The following is an 18,611-nucleotide window of genomic DNA, read 5'->3' as shown; positions in this document are numbered from 1 at the left end:
GAAAAGAAGTAGAGAAGAGAAAGAAATAGAAAAAAAAAAAGAAATAGAAAAAGGCAGAGGAATAGTAAATGAAGAGAGGGGAAAAAAGGAAAAAGACAAATAAAAGGATCAGCCATGTTCTGGATTTCTCAGGTGTCCAGGTTTCTCTTTATTTTGGTGTATCTCACTTTGGGACTCATGATGACTTTAGCTGCTGTGACAGTGTCTGACTCTGAAGCGTATCAGGATTACCTTTACTTAAGCTGATCCTGTGCTATGGAAAAGCTGATGACACTCCCACTTTTCTTTGGCAAAGGAAAAAAATTAAAAAATAAATAATTTAAAGAAAAAGTAAATCTTACACAGTGTGTCCTGATAAAAACGGTGTTGTTCTGTCAGTTTTGTAGAGCGGACACCAATCATCACCAAACTCCATCCAGACATTGAGCCACTGACCAGCTCTCTCTGGACCCAATCCTACATCCAATTCTTCATTCATAGAAAAGTTCACCAATCAAATTTATATCTTCCCAAAGTGGAGAGAAGGATGTTGTGAATTACTGTGCCAAACGCCTTACAGAATCACAGAATCACAGAATCACAGAATGACCTGGGTTGGAAGGAACCTCAAGGATCATGTAGTTCCAACACCGCTGCCTAGCAGGGCCACCAAACATACACATTTACTAGATCAGGTTGCCCAGGGCCCCATTCAACCTGGTCTTGAACACCTCCAAGGACGGGGCATCCACATCCTAACCACTCTCCTAGTGAAGAACTTCCCCCTAACATCCAACCTAAATCTTCCCTCATTTAACTTAAAACCATTTCCCCATGTCCTGCTATTGTCAGCCCTTTCAAAGAGTTTACTCCCCTCCTGGGAGTAAGTTCCCTTCAGGTATTGAAAGGCTGCAATGAGGTCACCCCACAGCCTTCTCTTCTCCAGGATGAACAAGCCCAACTCCCTCAGCCTGTCCTCATAGGGGAGGTGCTCCAGCCCCCTGATCATCTTCGTGGCCCTACTCTGGACCCTTTCCAAAATCTCCATGTCCTTACAGAAGTCAAGACAGATAGGCATTGGTGACTCTTCCCTTGTCTATTGATGCAGTGATGCAGATGGGGCCTCACAGGAGGGAGACAATCACTTCCCTTCCCCTGCTGGCCACCCCTTTTCTAATTCAGCCCAGGATATGCTTGGCCTTCCAGGCTGCCTAAGAGAACAGAAGCTACGGTCAGATAAGTTGGATTGACCAGAAGCTGCATCAGCAGTGCAAGAACCCTATTCTTTCCATATGCACGGTGTGGCCAGTGCAAGGGAGCTCTTTGGTGGCTGCCTGTGCTGGGAGGGCAACGGACGCTATTCTGCAGCCTTGGTCATCCCTGCTTCATGCTGCCTTCCCCATCCCCATCCCCACAGACCAGGCTGGGATGACTCCTGGATCACAGGCCAAGGTGACCAAAGGACTTGCCTTGCAGCACCTCAATGTGCCAGCCTGCAGAAGGAGCTGACAGGCTGTTCCTGGTGCTGTGGGAGCCTGCAGTCCCCTTGCAGTGTCAGGACTTGGTGCTGTGCCTCCAGATGGGTCACAGAGCCCCAAGCTGCACCCAGGGCACGGCCACAGGGGAGGAGAAGCTCCAGCCACCTTGCCGGGGCTTGTCCTCATCTGCATGTCCTCCTGTGGAACACACAGCTTCCCTCCTGAGCCCATCTCCCCATTCAATCCCCAGGAAGGCCCTCATAGAGAAAGCTCTTAGGCACTTACTTATTTAGGTATATAGAAAAAATTATCTATAGATAAAGAAATATTTATTTAGGTAGGCTTATTGGGGTAGGTGGTGGTTTTCTCTTCCACTCCCCAGACCGTTACTCTGGTAGTTGGAAAGCCAGTGCCCTTCACTTCGACGTTCCAGTTGCTTTTGCCTCTGCTCAGGGACTTCTTCGACAGGGTCCGCTGCTTTTGTTTTTTGAGGCCTACCTCAGCCCAAGATGCCATGGATGTTGCAGTCACATATGAGCTGGTAGATTCTTCCTCCTGGGACACTGCAGGCTTTGATGGACTGGCTGAGGTAAGGAGGTTCTCACAGCGCTTCAACTTCAGGGAGCGGATGTGCAGCTCCAGGTTCTCGCGTGTCTTATTCAGGAACCAAGCCAGATGGCTGGGGAAGTATCTGTGAACCAGCTGGGATTTTGATGCCATGGTGCCAGCTGGGCGGGTGAGGGACATCCCACGCTGCCGCCACATGGACTTCTGCATTAACTCAGGTAAGCAGTGAAGCTTTATCTCCAGGCATTTTCTGGCCATGTGCATGGAGAGCTTCCCAAAGGTTTTATGACCGAGCTGCAGCTTTGAGATGACAGCATGCGCTTTGCTGACGCACTGGCTCCTGGATTTGATGTCAGTCATGCAAAAGCTTGCACAGTCTGTCTGACAGCTGGCATCCTTTATCTTTGATGTGTTGTCTGAGCCAGGAAGTGCTATGGTAGCTGTGGGATGCTCTTGCTCCTTGTCTGCTGCGTGGCTCGGAGGCAAAGCATTCTCTGCCGACTCCTGGGGGCAGCACTGCTTCTGGGGATGCTCCTGTGCCTCAGCCTGGCCCTGGCTGTGAATCTGAGCCTTCTGCTGGATGGTCTTCCTGGCTTGACCCACATTCCAGGGCAGCAGAATATAGGGGGGGCATGGCACCAGTATGGGGAAATCTCCAGGGCTGGGTACACCACGGTCACTCTTCTGTTTCTTCTTGAGAACGTTGCCTGCAATGCATTTGCCCTTGGCCTGGGTCTGCCCTGGCTTGATGGGCTTGGGAAGGACATGGCTGCATTGTGTTTCCCGTGCCAGCTGATGGGAGATCAAGAGCAATTTGGGCAGGGCGGCCATGCGCACTTCCAGGCTTTTCTGGGCCATATGGACCGTGAGGGCTTTGTAGGTATCAGCGCACCACAGGCATCCAGTGGGGCAGACTGGCATCAGCTTTGCCTGTGCTCTGCTGGCTGCTTTCAAGGAATCCATGTTGCCTTTTCCAGTGCAGCTTTGGATCTCAGCTGAACTGCAGTGTGGAGAGTGTTTATGCAGAATGGCTTCGTGAGAAAGGACATGATGAAATTCCATTAGTTAAATTGTAAGAGAAGGTACGTGACTGGAGGCAGCAGCTGAGGGGAAATCAGGATGTGAAAGACAGGATATGTAGCTAAAGACAGAATATGTATCTAAAGGCAACGACGGCCTAAGGGAAAAACAAGATATGTAGCAATGTATAGACATAGCTGTGAAGAAAAAGTAACACACGGACATGGCTCAGTCATGCTCTTGGGTGGTCTCGAAAAACTGCTCCTGACTCCCCCAGCCCCAAATCCCCCAGATGCAAGTCATCCCCACCCTCAAAATATCCCCTACCTGCAGGTTTCCCAGTAAACAGTGACCCCAATGTGATATCAGGACCAGCACAGCGACGCAGAGAGAGACCTCAGCAGGAGCGGGTCAGCTGGACTGACCTGGGATAAAGAAATCACTGATCATTGGAGTGGTGAACACAGCCGAGGGCAGGATGGGGTAGAGCACATTTGCTGAAGAACAGGCAATTATCGGACCCCTCCTGCATATCCTCACTAAGAGAGAGGTTAAGCATTATGCTGCAAGGGTCTGCTGGCTGATGGCATCGTTCAAAGCCAATGGATTTCTGGCTACAGCTGGCACTACTGTAGCCAGAATATAACAACAATATAACAACGGGCTGCAGATGCAATTTGGAAAGCTATAGGACAAGGAGGCTGGGATGCTTCTCCTTGGGACCCATAGACTTGTGGATGTTCAGATTCCTCAGGTGCTCATGAACCTGATCTTTGCTTACAGTGAGGATGTAGATTCCGAAACCCCCTCCTACCAAACCCAAAGTTTGAGGGCTGCGTGGTGAGTAGTTATCAGAAAAGACTGAGGCAAAAAAGTTGCTGAGTTCCTCATCCTTCTCCTCATCTGTTGTACAGGCCTGCGTGTGTCACTGACAAGGGGGATACGCCCTCCTGGATTTTCTTTTTCTGGTTGAGGTACATGTAGAAGAGTTACATGTTCTTTATGGCATCCCTTGTGAAGTTCAATTTAAGCAGGGTTTTGGCTTTCCTGAGCCTATCAACAGGCTCTGACTGATCAGGTGGCCTATAGTAGACACCGCTCACAAGGCTCTCTTTCCTGCCTTGGTGTCTTAACTGTCACCCATATGACTTCTTTAGGGACAGCTCTTCACATTCTGTTCTTTCCTGTGTAGGTAGCAATGCCCACTCCCTTCCTTCCTCACCTGTGCCTTCTGAACTGCTTGTAGCCACCAATAGGCACACTCCAGTCAAGATAATCATCCCACCAGGTTTTGGTGACAGCAACTATATTGTGGTTTTACAGGAGCACAGTAGCTTCCAGCTCCTCCAGATTGTTTCCCAAGCTGTGTGCACTGCTGTAGAAGCACTTCAGCTGGATAGCTGGTCTTCTCACTTCCTTAAAGGATAACTCCTTAATTCCTTTTAGGTATTTCCCTTGATTTTCCCCATTGGCTTCTCCTGTTGCTCCAGCACAGAATCACGGAATCACAGAATCATAGAATCACCAGGACTGGAAAAGACCCATGGGATCACCCAGTCCAACCATCCACCCATCACCAAGAGTTCTCACTAAACCACGTCCCTCAGTACAACTTCTCCCAGGTCTAATTCCTGAAAACTCAGCATGACAGGAGATAAGATCCAGAGGTACTGTGTTTATTCTGGGGTTTAAGGAGACCTGGAAAACAGCAGTAAGTAAAGAGCAGTGGAGGAAACGGTGCTTTGGAAAGGTGATTTCATGTAGGAGATGTTGGGGAGGGTGCAGAGGTCATCAAATCACTGTTATTTGCCTATGGAACAGCATCTCTGCTTCCTACCGGGGAAAACGGTGCAAATTTGTCACCACGACAGGTGCCAAGCACATACCCAGCACACAGCGCTGTTCAAGCACTTTGGTTTTGCAGAGGCTGCTCTTTGTAGATGTCACAGAGTTCTCTCTAGAGCTCACTCCGTGACAGCGGGAACAAACCCGGGCAGAGAAGGAACAAAAGTACCTCCCCTCTCTAACTGCACGGTGCGGCGGCCAGGCCTGGCCCGGCTACGTGCGCTCGGAGAAAGGGGAAGCGAAGGGAGATTGCGATTGGATCTAGGAAGGAAAAATATAAAAAAAAGAACGTTCTGAGAACAAGCGGCAGTTTAATGAACCCAACGTCACTAAACAACAACGAGAGAATTTCAACAAGGAGAAAAAAATTAAGTCCCAATCTCACCGGCGGGCTGTGGGAGGGTGGAAGGTACCTCCCCTCCGGTGCTGTCCCCTCCCCCCATGCCCATTTAATGCACCGAAAAGCAAAGAGGGGAGGGGAGGGGATCTGGACTATGCTCTCAGCCCCAGGGTTTCAATTCTGGGGTGCTCCTGTGTGGAGCAGGGTGTCAGTCCCTTCCAGTGCAGGATATTCTCTGATTCTTTGATTCTTAACAGTAACATGAAGTCGTTCTTTTCACCTTGCATTAGTTCCTGGTTTGTGGAAGCTTCTTCAAGCTACCTAATACTTATGACACGATGAATCAGTTCACCTCTGCTGGTGTCCTGGTTTCAGCTGGACAGAGCTGATTTTCTTCCCAGTGTCTGGTACGATACTGTTTTGGCTTAAGGAGAAAAACAATGCTGGTAGCACACCAGTATGTCACCTGTTGCTGAGCAGCACCTCGGACTGTCCTGCCAGCAAGGGGTTGCTGCTGACACAAAGAGCTAGAACGGGACAGAACCAGAACCACTGACCTAAAATGGCCAGAGTGACATTCCATAACGTACGAAATCATGTGGAAAAAAAACAAACAGCAGAACTGAGGAGAGAGGGCTGGGGGGACAGCTGCTGTGTGGGGACTGGCTGCACATCTTACTTTCATTTATACAACAGATTTGTTACCGGGGATGGTTGCATGCATTTAAAAATCAAAGAACAAGCGGAAAGCTATGCAAGGAAGTTTAATAGCAAATACTAAATACTTTTTATTGTGATTACATGACTGGCAAAAACCAACCTCTGGCAGTGTTCAAGAGGCACAATATAATTGAAATTAAGCTAACGAATCAAGCAAAATAGGAGAGAGAATGAGTCCCAAAACCGAGAGGCCTACTGTAAAACTCTAGGCAAAACGGCTGAAGGCTCCCACACACTCCCCTGAATGACAGAACTCAAAAGACGTCAGTCCAGCCTGGGAGTCAGATAATACAGTGTCCAGGTCCCATGACTTATCTCTGACCGTGCTGTTGTCTGGGATATGTAGTCTTCTTCTGTAAGTTGCACATTCAGTAAAATTATTCATGCTTTATATGATGTTATGATGTGGAATACTGATGGCAAAATTACAAAATTATTAAACTATGACATTCCACCCATTATTCAACATCATTACATTATGCTTAATACACACACACACACTCAAATGTATAGTTGTGAGTAATCAACAACCTTATTTTCTTATCAGTTTATATCTAGTCCACACAAATCCCTAAGCTGAGAATAAAACTTCATAACTTAACTCATTATCATTTATTAATTTTGAGAAAAATGGCAAAACTGCCAGAAAAAGGAAAACATGACAGCAGTGGAGGGGAAAGGCAGCTCTATTAGGGCGTCCCCCACATCAAGGTGCACTCATCCTTTCCCAGCTTCCACAGCAGATTCCTTTTGAATTATACTTCTTTCCATGTGTGCTCTACACATGCATGGCCAGTGCACGATATAGAGCCCAGATGGAAAACCTGCTTACAGAAAGCCTAGTTAAGGTATACAGAAAAAGTGTTTCCTTAACATTAATCCACTCTATCTCAAGTCCTGTACCTAACTGGACACTCGTCAAATATTTTCTGAGACTCTACCTATATATCTACAAGAAAATCATTGGCTGCACTCCCCCAACATCAAATTCCCTTGTGGTACACATTGGACATTCCCATTTTTGTCCATCACCCACCATGTACACCCAGGTCCCTGTGCAAAGACAGTACCCCAGAGAGGTTTGCCCTTTCCAGATGCTGGAAGGACCCAAACTGTTTTTCCCAACACACGCTTTATGTGTACTACAGGAACCTTATCTCCCTCCACGGTACGTAGGGAGCTGGATTGGTTAGGACCATTACGATTACTAGATCCTCGAGTGTTGACCAACCAGGTGGCTTCTGCTAAATGGTTCTCCCAATTTTTATACATTCTGCCAGTCCAAGTCTAAAACCTCTGCTGCTGTATGGCTCCACACGACAATATCATCAATATACTGCAAGTGTTCAGGAGCATTACCCTGTTCCAAGACAGCTTGGATCAACCCATGGCAAATTGTTGGGCTGTGCTTCCACCCTTGAGGTAAACGGTTCCAGGTATACTGAACAGCTCTCCAGGTAAAAGCAAACTGTGGCCTACATTTTGCAGCCAATAGGATGGAAAAGAAGGCATTAGCAATGTCAATGGTGGCATACCACCTAGCTTCTTTTGACTCCAGTTCATACTGGAGTTCTATCATGTCTGGTACAGCAGCACTCAATGGAGGTGTGACTTCATTCAGGCCACGGTAATCTACCGTCAGCCTCCATTCCCCACTGGTTTTACGCACTGGCCATATGGGGCTGTTAAAAGGCGAGTGAGTTTTGCTAATCACTCCCTGATTCTCTAATCATCAAGCCCCACAGCAGAAGGATCATCTGACAGACCAGGTAAAGCTGACAGCTGCTTAACACCGTTTGTGTTAACAGCAGTTATCCCAAAGGCCCATCGATACCCCTTGAAATCCTTAAAATATCCCATCCTAAGGTAATCGATACCCAAAATACATGGAGCCTCTGGACCAGTCACAATAGGGTGTTATTAAACCATGACATATAGTTATACATTTAGTTATGTTACATTTAATTGTACTATTTAGCTATCATAGTTTTACATACGTGTATATATGTATATATATCAACCATGACGTAATAATGTAGAATAAGGGGTGGAATGTCATGGTTTTGTAATTCTGTAATTTTGCTATCAGTATTCCACATAATAATATCATGTAAAGCATGGATAATTTTAGCGAATGCGCAGTTCACAGGAGAAGACTAGATATCTCAGAGAACATCACAGTCAGGGATAAATCATGAGACCAGGACACTATATAATCTCGCTCCCAGGCTGGAGTTCTCTCTCTCTCTGACTTCTCAGAGAGTGGGAAGCGTTCCAGCCGTGTCGCCCAGAGTTCACAGTAGGCCTCTCGATTTTCGGGGACTCTCTCTCTCTGTTTCGTTCTATTTATTAGCCTAAATTATTTTATATTATATTGTGTTATCCTGTATTCTGGTATCATATTTAGTAAAATAAGTTTTCCTCCTTAGATTGCTGCTGTTTTTATCCCATTCCCCTTTTTTCCTTTACTTTCCGGGCCAGGGAAGCCCTACGGGGTGGCTCCCCTCTATCACAGGCATAGGTAAATCTAGGTAACCCGTGACACTTGCCTCATGAACCAGATTTTCTCTTGTCTGAATTGTTGCCTGCAAAAGGTCCCATAAGGCTGCATTGGCAGGTCCATTAAGTGAAAGACATGTGGAACGCTACCTACTGGAATTTGTAACAGTAGAAAATACTACAATAAAATTAAAAATAAAACCTTGACTTGGAAAACTACAATGCATTGTCACGGTTTTGTAATTTTGCTATCAGTATACCACATCATAATATCATGTAATGCATGGATAATTTTACCGAATGTGCAGCTCACAGAAGAAAACTACATATCCCAGAGAACATCACGGTCGGGGATAAGTCACGGGACAAGGACACTATATGATCTCACTTCGGGGCTGGACTCGCCCTCTTGAATCCTCGGAGCCAGGGGGGAGCGTGTGGGAGCCTTCCTGCCGTTTAGCCTAGAGCTACAGTAGGCCTCTTGGTTTTGGGACTCACTCTCACTCCTATTTTGCTTGATTCGTTAGCCTTAATTTTAGTTATATTGTATTATATTGTGTTATCCTGTATTTCGATATAGAATTTAGTAAATAAGTGTGCCTCCTTAGATTGTTGCCTCTGTTCTCTTTTCTAATTTCCCTTTTTTCCCTTTCCTTTTCGGCCAGCAAACATGCAGGCCAGCTGTCCCCCCGTCACTGGCACAGGTAGATTTTCGCTTAACCCGTGACATGCATAAAGCAGCACACATTAATACTGTAGTCTTACTTGGTCTGCTTTTTAATACAGAAGTCACACTTAGGCTGTATTATTCTGCACAGGAAACATAGCTATATTTGTCAGGGGATGGGATCAGTGGGATTTCTGTTGTTTTGCATCCTGATACACTTCAGTCTGCGGTGAAGCTTGAGATTCCTTCAATGTGTACAGATGAATATGAAGACAGTATTGCACATCCAAACCAACTCTGCAGGAATACTAAAACAACGGGCCTTGTTTGGAAACATACTCCTTAATAAGGTGCTCAAAAAGTTCTAACTCAGAAAGGCCGAGCAGAGTTTTCTTGCCTCAAGGTGTGCCTCAAGAGGTGCTTTGTGAGGTCATAATGGGCACCATGGTGACGTTCAGGAACCCCATACTATGTCACGCCAGGAGGAACCAGTTGACCAGTCTTGCCTCAAGCCTCCAAGGAGGGTGCTTGCTGGTTGTGGACGAGAGGTAGCATGGGGCAACTACGGGAGACAACTGCTCCCAGGTGTTGCTTTTTGCTCTTCCTTCTCCTTTTCCTTGTGACTCCATGTCATGGGCGACCCCGCAATGTTGCGTGGGAAGGCCTTAGTCCAGGTAGGTTGGGCACTGAGCGAAGCAGAGGGGAAACAAACTCTTAAAGCTGCCTGGAAAGCAGTGTTGGATGGTGGGTCTGCCAGGGAAAAAACAGGCCCTTACATCGACTCTGTTCCCTTTGAAATGATGGCTTTCCAGCTTCACCAGGCATCCCACCATGGAGCAGAGAGGGACATCCTAGAGGGGAGAGCTGTGCCCACTGAGCACAGAGGGCCTGGAGCACAGCAAACTGATGGGTAAATGGTGCAGCAAGGAATATTGCATGGCATTTCTGCTTTTCTCTATTCCAGATTATCGTGTCGGTGACACGTATGAAGCAGATCCCATGGAAGGTGATCTGGAACGTCTCCAGGATTCCAGGGGTATGTTTTTCCTTGGGGATGCACCTGGTCCCTGGCCATGGCTCACCCAGGACACTACTCTAGGTCTGGCAAAATCTGGACCTACGTGTGGCTCACAAAACACTACGTGATCCCCTGCCAGGCTCTGCAGGCTCTTACCTTGATGCCTGGCACAAGATAGAAAGTAAGCGTTTCTTCTGTTTCTTTATAGATCTGCCTGTACGCCGTATATCTGGGCGGCACCATTTTCATCGACCTCAAGGCTACCCCAGGGGTGAGTGGTCTGTCTTTGTTCATTTCACAGCATCACCAGGTATTCTCAGTCTTGTCTTCCTGTGGAACATACCTTACAATGGTCTTTGCTGATGCTGGGATGTGGAGAAGAGCAGAGTGCCAATCAAGAGAGCACAGGGATATGGCCTGGGATTCTTTGCCCTGCACAGCAGTGTTTGCCAGCAGCTTCATCCCTGTGTCTCCTGAAGTGATGCCAGCAAGGGCAGAAGCATTTAGGGCATGGTTTAGAGCTTCCTTCTAAAAGGGACGTGGAGATTCAGAAAGCATGTATGTCCATGCTGCACTACAGGTCTCAGGCTGCAGAGAATGCCTGGTCCTGTCACTGCTACAGGAGGGCAGCAGGGATACCACCCGTGTGCGGTGTGAGCAAATGGATGATCTGCTCAGCCTGGTGGTAGAACTAAAGGGGGAAGTAGAAAAGTTTAGGAGCATCCAGGATTGTGAGAGGGTGACTGACTGATGGAATCACTCTGCCATACCTACAAGAAGGGTGCACAGGAGATGCTCTTCAGGCAACAGGGGATTATCTACACACTCACAGTCAGATGGGGAGGGCGGGGGGGGGTATCTCAAAGACAGCAAAAGATCAAAAACAAGTCCCTGTTCCGGGCAGCAAGCAGATCGCCTCTCAGCTTATCCCACCTTCCCAAATGATCTTACATAACAGCTATGAAGCTCTGGAGCTGCAAAACAGACTTGGATGGTGGGTCCACTGGAGAAACAACTAGTCTCTGACACACAGTCTGCTCACCCGTGCCCCAAGTAGGGGCTGGGATGGTGTCAGCAGAGCCGTTTGCTGTCCAGCAGGTTCTGCACTCACGACTAATGGAAATGCACACTTTTGTCCTTATGTGCTCCCCATGGGGTTTACGTATGCTTCAAGGATGTCACAGGGTCCCCAGTGAGCAAGGGCAGTCTGTCCTGCAGACAGGCTTCGAACTGCAGGCTGTTTCCTTGAGACAGCATCTGGGGAGCTGTCACGTCGAAGCCCACAGCTGAAACAGGCTCATGCACGCATTGAAAGAATGTTCATACGTGTGTGGATTCTGCCTGTTGCTCACGCAATCCATCTCTGGTCACTGCGGATCCCTTAAGAAGCAGCATATTGAGACAGCTCTTGACAGCTTTTCCGGTTTTCTCTATTCCAGATGCTGATCGTGTCGGTGACACGTATGAAGCATATCCCATGGAAGGTGATCTGGAACGTCTCCAGGATTCCAGGGGTATGTTTTTCCTTGGGGATGCACCTGATCCCTGGCCATGGCTCACCCAGGACTCTAGTCTAGGCCTGGCAGAATCTGGGCCTACGTGTGGCTCACAAAACACTACGTGATCCCCTGCCAGGCTCTGCAGGCTCCTTATCTAGAAGCCTGGCACAATATGGAAAGGAAGCCTTTCTTCTGTTTCTTTATAGATCTGCCTGTACGCCGTATATCTGGGATGCGCCGTTTTCATCAGCCTCAAGGCTACCCCAGGGGTGAGTGGTCTGTCTTTGTTCATTTCACAGCATCACCAGGTACTCTCAGCCTTGTCTTCCTGTGGAACATACCTTACAATGGTCTTTGCTGATGCTGGGATGTGGAGAAGAGCAGAGTACCAATCAAGAGAGCACAGGGATATGGCCTGGGATTCTTTGCCCTACTCAGCAGTGTTTTCCAGCAGCCCCAGTGTTGTGTAGGCAGAAGCATTCACAGAAGAGCTTAGAGCTTCCCGGGGATCCTTTTCCCTAGCTGATCTATACATGGTTTGTTTTGTGCCAATATGGTGCCTCTTTTGGCACCTGGTACCATATTGACACATACTTGTGAGTGGAATAGGGAAAGAAGTGTCTGTCAGTAGGAGTGTTTTTTGCCATTCAAGGCTTAACAGATTAATTGCAATGTATGTCAGGAGCTGTTATTATCTGCCTTTGGTTGCAGATGTGGCCTTGGGTGCTGGCTCTGCAGCTTCTCATAGGGTTCCTTATTTTGAGTCTTGGAGGAATTGCATGGCTAAGAGCTGTGTGTAGGTTTCTCTTGAGAGATGCCAAGTGCATCCAGAAGGCCAGCCTGACTCTCCTGAATTTGTTGATTATGAAAGAGTTACCACCATCTGAAATAAAAATGTTTCTCCTCTGTGTTTCCTTCTAGCTGTTGCACCTCAGATTCCTTATCCACGTTCTCAGATGGATCTTGATTTTGGGCCTGAAGAGTATCCCAAAGGTATGTTGTCAGTGCTGATTTACCTGAAGGAATAAACAGTTTCTTACTGAGAGGAGGATACAATCAACTGCTGTGGAGAGCTTCTGTAGAGGATGTGTTTACTGCCATTCAAAGCAGAAGAATTGCATTCAAACATGCAACTGGAGCTGTTTTGATGGTAGTGGTGGAGCTGGCCAAGTGGGATTAGTGGTACCATTGCAAGTAGGCTTGTGCTCAGGTGGACTGTAAGACATCATCCTCATCCTCTGCTACTAAGGCACAAGAATCAGGGATGATAATGGTGTGAATACTCCAATCACCTGCACTTCTTCACTACACTGTGATGTCGTCAGTAGTGCAGAACTCACGAGTGTGTTGCACTGTCTTGTGTTCTCCAGCTGCCGGAGGTGTGAGAACTGCAGAGCATGTGGAACAGAAACAAGGAGGATATAAATCTGCCTTTGCAGTGCTTGCCGTTCTGTTCTTTCTGATGGTTCTGGCTGCTTTGGCTTACCTGGCAAAACGTCTGCTGATGAAGAGACAAAAGTGAGTTGTTTCTCTAGTACTCTTCCCTAGGTGGCTGCGTTGTACAGGGAAGCTCTTGCAATGAGAGCCTACCAGAGCACAGTGAGCAATGGACAGCCATCTGCTGGGATTTCTGTTCAGGGATCACTTTGCCTCATAACTCCTACAAATTTGGAGTCTTGTCTAAAATCCCTTTCTTTTTGTTGCAGAAAAACAATGACATTTGAAGCTGTCATGAAAAATGAAGACCCAGCTCCAGCAGAAAAACGACAGCCAGTAGCTCGAATTACCATAGAAATTCAAGATGTTTCTGGGGATTCACAGTCACGTCGGAAGGGTCTTGTCCGATGTATATTCTCACCAATCACTGCCTTATTCAGACAGTCCCCACAGCAATCCTCTATGCTTGACCTTTGCAAGCAGTCAGGAATCGCTGGTACAAGCAAAAAGGCACTAACATCAGGAAAAGAGGAGAAAAATGCATCCTGATGTGGAAAAGCAGTGAAATTGGTTGAATCATAGAACTCCTGGTGGACTTTCCCAGTTCCAGCAGTCCATTTCCTGATGTCATTACTTAAGGATGACCATTATAGCATTCACCGCTTATTCCATATCATGACATCATGCCCAAGTTGTACAACACATATATGTATATCTAAATAGTCAATAAACTATAATTACCATCATATACAGATTTATGTACTTATGTGCACGTATACCTAAAACTTCTGACTGTTCTCTCCCATCATCAAGTCTCCTTCTGGTACAAACTCAACATCCCTGTTTGGTTTTTTGCATTTTCCACCATGTCCCTGAGCAAAATCAGTCCCACAGGTGGGCTGGCATTTGCCCAAGGCAATGGTGATCCAAACTGTTCTCCCTCATAAATTCTTCTTATGTACCACGGGGACTCCATCCCGTTGTTCAGTACATAAGAGGCTGGACTGAGCAGGGCTATCAAGACCGGCAGATCCCAGAGTGTTGACTAACCAGGTGGCTTGGGCTAAACGTTTATCCCAGTGCATGAATGTTCTGCCAACTATTGCTTTCAGTGTAGTTTTTAACACTCCGAAGTATTGCCTTTTCCAGAAGCTGGTGCATTGCAGAGGGTATGAAATGTCCACTCAGTGAAATCCTCTTTGGCCCAGATGTTTATGAGGGCATTATTAAAATGAGTTCTATTATCCTAAGATTTGCTATTCTGGTATTTTGGGTGGAGGTATGGGTCACAGGGTGTGTTTCCATACACACTCAGATGTTTGCTTCCACCATTGCAAGCACATTGTGCTTTCCATGGCAGGTTTATGGGAGTGAGATAGAATTCACCACCAGGCCTCCCCATATTTCTACTTAATCCACTGTCCCCTGCACCAAAGACTCTTCATGGGCTTGGCTTACTTATTTGCAGCACCAGCTTCACATTCACAGATTACCTGTGCAATAGTGTCCATGGTCAAGCCCACCCCTCAGTCCTGTGCCCATCCATATGTTTCATACCTTTCTTGATGGCTTCTGGTGTCATGAGGCCAGTGAGCTAGAAATGGCTTTTTATTACATTGCAGCGTAGATGTACCAGAGCACGAGACATTCAGCACACCCTGTGGACATTTTCACATTTGAAAGCATTTCTTTGGAGCTGCTTGCTTTCAAACAGGAAGGCCCAGGAATGTTTCCTGGCCAAAGACTGGCTGGTGCACCACTACTGATGATCAGCACCCCCTGAAACACAGGCAGTGCTGGATCAAAGCATGGTTACCTGCTTTGGTTTGCTGTTGTTAGGAAAATTTCTGTTCCAAGAAGCTTGCTCGATCATCTTTATCCCATAAAGAGACAGAGGAGAGTCTTCAGCTTTCTTTATTCCAATAGCAAGAGAGTCCACTAGGGCATAATGAAACATTTCATATGGCTTCTTGATGGAACATCAGGTGAAGCTGCCATTGACATCAGAAGCAAAGACCCTGCTCTCCTAGAGGAATAGCCAAAATGAAGAATTACCACAGATACAAAAGATCTTTCATGCACATCAAACCCACATCCGAAGGCTCATTTCAATGCCACATTCTCAGCACTCCCTGCCCTGTTTTTTCATACTCACAGCAGTCATCTCTCAGTCTGCTTTCACAGACCGAAAAAGATTGGTAAGCTCCTCTGCTGAGCTGCAAGCAAAGAGACACCACGTGTGGGAAAAGAGAGGAGTAATGTGGGCTGCAATGGTACTAAAGAGAAGTGGGGTGCACCAGACAGTCACTAGCAGAACAAACCCCACGGCAGCATGGCAAATGGCAGAAGACACTGTCCCCTTTCATCACCATCAAACGTGCAGAGGAGGTCCACAGTTGACGTGTTTCCCAGATCCACTGCCTAAAGAGAAGGCTGTGCAGGAGATGACAGAAGTTACTGATCTTGCTTTGGCTTGCTTGGAGTATGTTCCTGCTCAGTCCTTGATTTTCCACACTGGAACTTTCCTGGTCCCTGAATTTAGCCTACAGACACATGAGAACCTCAGGGTCTTCTGGAGACGAGGTCCAGTTGCCCTGAGGAATGCCCAGCAACCCTCTGAGAAACATGAGGATGCCTGTTGTTTTTAGGCAGGGATTAAGCTAAAGAAGATTAGTAGGGTGTATCTGAGGAAGTTCCAGAGGCTGCCACTGTGCTTTAGAGGCTCCTAAGGAGTGAGATTAGGTTTGCATCAAGGAAACACCGTGGGGCCATGAGCTCAACACAGATGCAAGACTACCGTGGCCAAATAGCCTACTAGGGGAGGAGCCTTGCCACCAGTCCTGCTGTTCATAAACTGTGAAGGGTTAGTGGGAGATGTGTTGTTTGGCATCTGTATTGAACAGAAGTGACCACAAAACTGTAGAGTTCTCAATTCCTGGTGAAGTCAGGAGGTGGGGAGGGTGGGGGAGGTTCGGGGCTGGCAGCATAACTGCTTCACTGGACTTCCAGAGGGTGGGCACATAACTGTACAGGACCCTGCTAGTGAAGGTCTAAGAGACTGAAGAGGCGTATTTCTGGCTCATACTCTGTGACAGTACTATACAGAACTGTAACGTGAATTCTGTCTCTTTCTGCACACTCTGCCTGGCAACACCTCCTGGCCCAGCTGAAGGGGTCCATCATATGAAAGGCATTGCAAACTTCACAGCTGGCAGTGCTCACCCCACTACGTCCTCAATCACCCCAAAAGAAGAAGATAGAGTAGGAAAGACGCTCAGGACATCACAGGGTCCACAGTGGTGACTTTCTTTTCTTTTTTTCCCCCCCCCCCTCTCCTTTTCTTCTCTTTTTCCTTTCTTTTTCCTTTTTTGATCTCCTGTATTTTAATAAATTAAAGCACAGGCACTAAGTTAACCCACAGGCAATATAAAATCGGGTAGCATAGAAAAGGAGGAGCCCTTCTCCCCATCTGTCCCAGCAACAAACTAGCACAGGCTCGGGAGAGACTCAGTATAGAACTGAGCCCCCAAGACAGATGGGACCTCTAAGTAAAGAGAAATTGAACTATGATGAGGAGAAGGGGGAGATCAGTCAACACTTACAACCAAAGACTCAGCCCAGGAGCTGGCTGAACTGCAGTGGAAGTACAGCAGGAATGCTAAGGAGACAGACAGAACTTGTGTGGAGAGGTTCCCTAATGGGAGGGGACTTCATACTTTTAATTGAGGAGGAGGCAGAAGGTTATTGGGGCCTGGTGTTTCCTTAACTACTGGGAACTACCAAGCCCCATGGTCCCTGACTCAGAAGGCAGCTCACTAGGCAGGAAGTCTCTACCCCACAGAAAAACACGACTGGGTTACAGTTCTGCAGGGGCTTGACCAACTGACTTGGAGTATTCAGAAAGCAGTCTGCTTACTTTAATGCATGAAAGAGCCTTAGTGTCAATCCAGAAATTTCCAGTGACGATACTAGTTGACCCAGAGGGAGGTTGGATATCAGGAAAAACTTCTCTATGTAAAGGGTTGTGAAGCACTGGAATAGGCTCCCCAGGGTCATGGTTGAGTCACCATCCCTGGATGTGTTTAAAATCCATCTGGGTGTGGTGCTCAGGGTCATAATTTAGTGGAGGGTTGTTAGGGTTAGGGTAGTATGGTTAGGTTGAGGTGGGACTCGATATTTAAGGTCTTTTCCAACCCAAACAATTCTGTGATTCTATGAAAACTCTGTTGATGTGGTCTACCTAGACTTCAGCGAAGCCTTTGACACTGTCTCCCACAGTATTCTCCTGCAGAAGCTGGCAGCCTGTGGCTTGAACAGGTACACTCTTGGCTGGGTAAGAAGGTGGCTGAAGGGCCGGGCCCAGATAGTGGTGGTGAATGGAGCTAAATCCAGAGGGCAACTGGTCACAAGTGGTGTTCCCCAGGTGTCGGTGCTGGGGTCTGTCCTCTTCAATATCTTTACTGATGCCCTGGATGAGGGCATTGAGTGCACCCTCTGTAAGTTTGCAGATGACACCAAGTTGGCTGGGAGTGTTGATCTACCTGGGGGTAGTGAGGCCGTACAGGATCTGGACAGGCTGGATAGCTGGGCTGAAACCAGTGTGATGAGGTTCAATAAGACTAAATGCCAAGCACAGCACTTTGGCCACAACAACTCCAGGCATAGTGCTACAGGTTTGGGGCAGAGTGGATGGAAGACTGTATAGAGAAAATGGACCTGGGGGTAACGATGGTTGATCAGCTGAACATGAGCCAGCAGTGTGCCCAGGCGGCCAAGAAAGGCAATGGCATCCTGGCCTGCATCAGAAACTGTGTTGCCAGCAGGAACAGGGCAGTGACTGCCCCCCTGTTTTCAGCTCTGGTGAGGCCACACCTCTAGTACTGTGTTTAGTTCTGGACCCCTCACAAGGAAGACCTCGGAGCCCTGGAGCATCTTTAAAGAAGGGCAACAAAGCTGGTGAAGGCTCTGGAGCACAGGCCATGTAAGGAGTGGTTGAATGAGGGGTTGTTCAGCCTGGAAGAGGCTCAGGGGAGACCTCATTGCTCTCTATAACTACTTGAAGGGGGGTTGTTGCAAGCTGAGGGTTGGCCTCTTCTCTGGTGTAACTGGTGATAGGACTAGAGGCTTCAAGCTGTGCCAGGGGAGATTTAGGCTGGACATGAGGAAATGCTATTCTTCAAAAGAGTGGTCAGGCAGAGGAATGGGCTGCCCAGGGAGGAGGTGTTTAAGAAACATTTGGATGTTGTGTTGAGGGACGTGGTCTAAGTCAAGGCTCTATTTTTATTTATATTCCATGTTACTTATCAGTATTACCCAGTTTCCACTGTAATATCCATGTCTCTGTTGTCTTTCGCTTGCTAAGCTGCAATTCATACTGCTCAAACTGCCATGCTGTCAAAAGGGTTTGAGTGTTTCATACCCAGATCTAATGGAAAAGAGAACAGAGTGCCCTGACAAGAAGATATTGGTGCTGCTGTTGCAGTCCATAGTGATCCTGGCCTTTCACGTGGAGTCTCTAAGTCTGTGAGAAATTTACCTTCTA

At 47.4% G+C, this 18,611-nt stretch overlaps 1 protein-coding gene across 2 annotated transcripts in view; it reads left to right on the top strand.

Annotated features, from left to right (window-relative positions):
- Positions 1–13,817, top strand: part of LOC107307923 (uncharacterized) — a 201,861-nt gene extending 188,044 nt beyond the window's left edge. Inside the window, exons 1-4 of one of the 2 annotated variants that reach the window (XM_085530429.1) lie at positions 11,752–11,901; positions 12,554–12,625; positions 13,003–13,150; positions 13,339–13,817. In XM_085530429.1, coding sequence (XP_085386555.1) covers positions 11,805–11,901; positions 12,554–12,625; positions 13,003–13,150; positions 13,339–13,618 — 597 coding nt within the window. In that variant the 5' untranslated portion in view covers positions 11,752–11,804 and the 3' untranslated portion in view covers positions 13,619–13,817. Of the gene's footprint in view, positions 1–11,751; positions 11,902–12,553; positions 12,626–13,002; positions 13,151–13,338 lie in introns of those variants that run through there. The other variant, XM_085530430.1, reaches the window with a different exon arrangement.
- Positions 13,818–18,611: the final 4,794 nt, after the last annotated feature.

This window comes from Coturnix japonica, chromosome Z (genome assembly GCF_054131305.1).
Source record: "Coturnix japonica strain WE chromosome Z, WE-NBRP24, whole genome shotgun sequence".
Lineage (NCBI taxonomy): Eukaryota > Metazoa > Chordata > Aves > Galliformes > Phasianidae > Coturnix > Coturnix japonica.
Note: the sequence above shows the minus strand (reverse complement) of the source record. Positions and strands in the feature narration are given on the sequence as shown.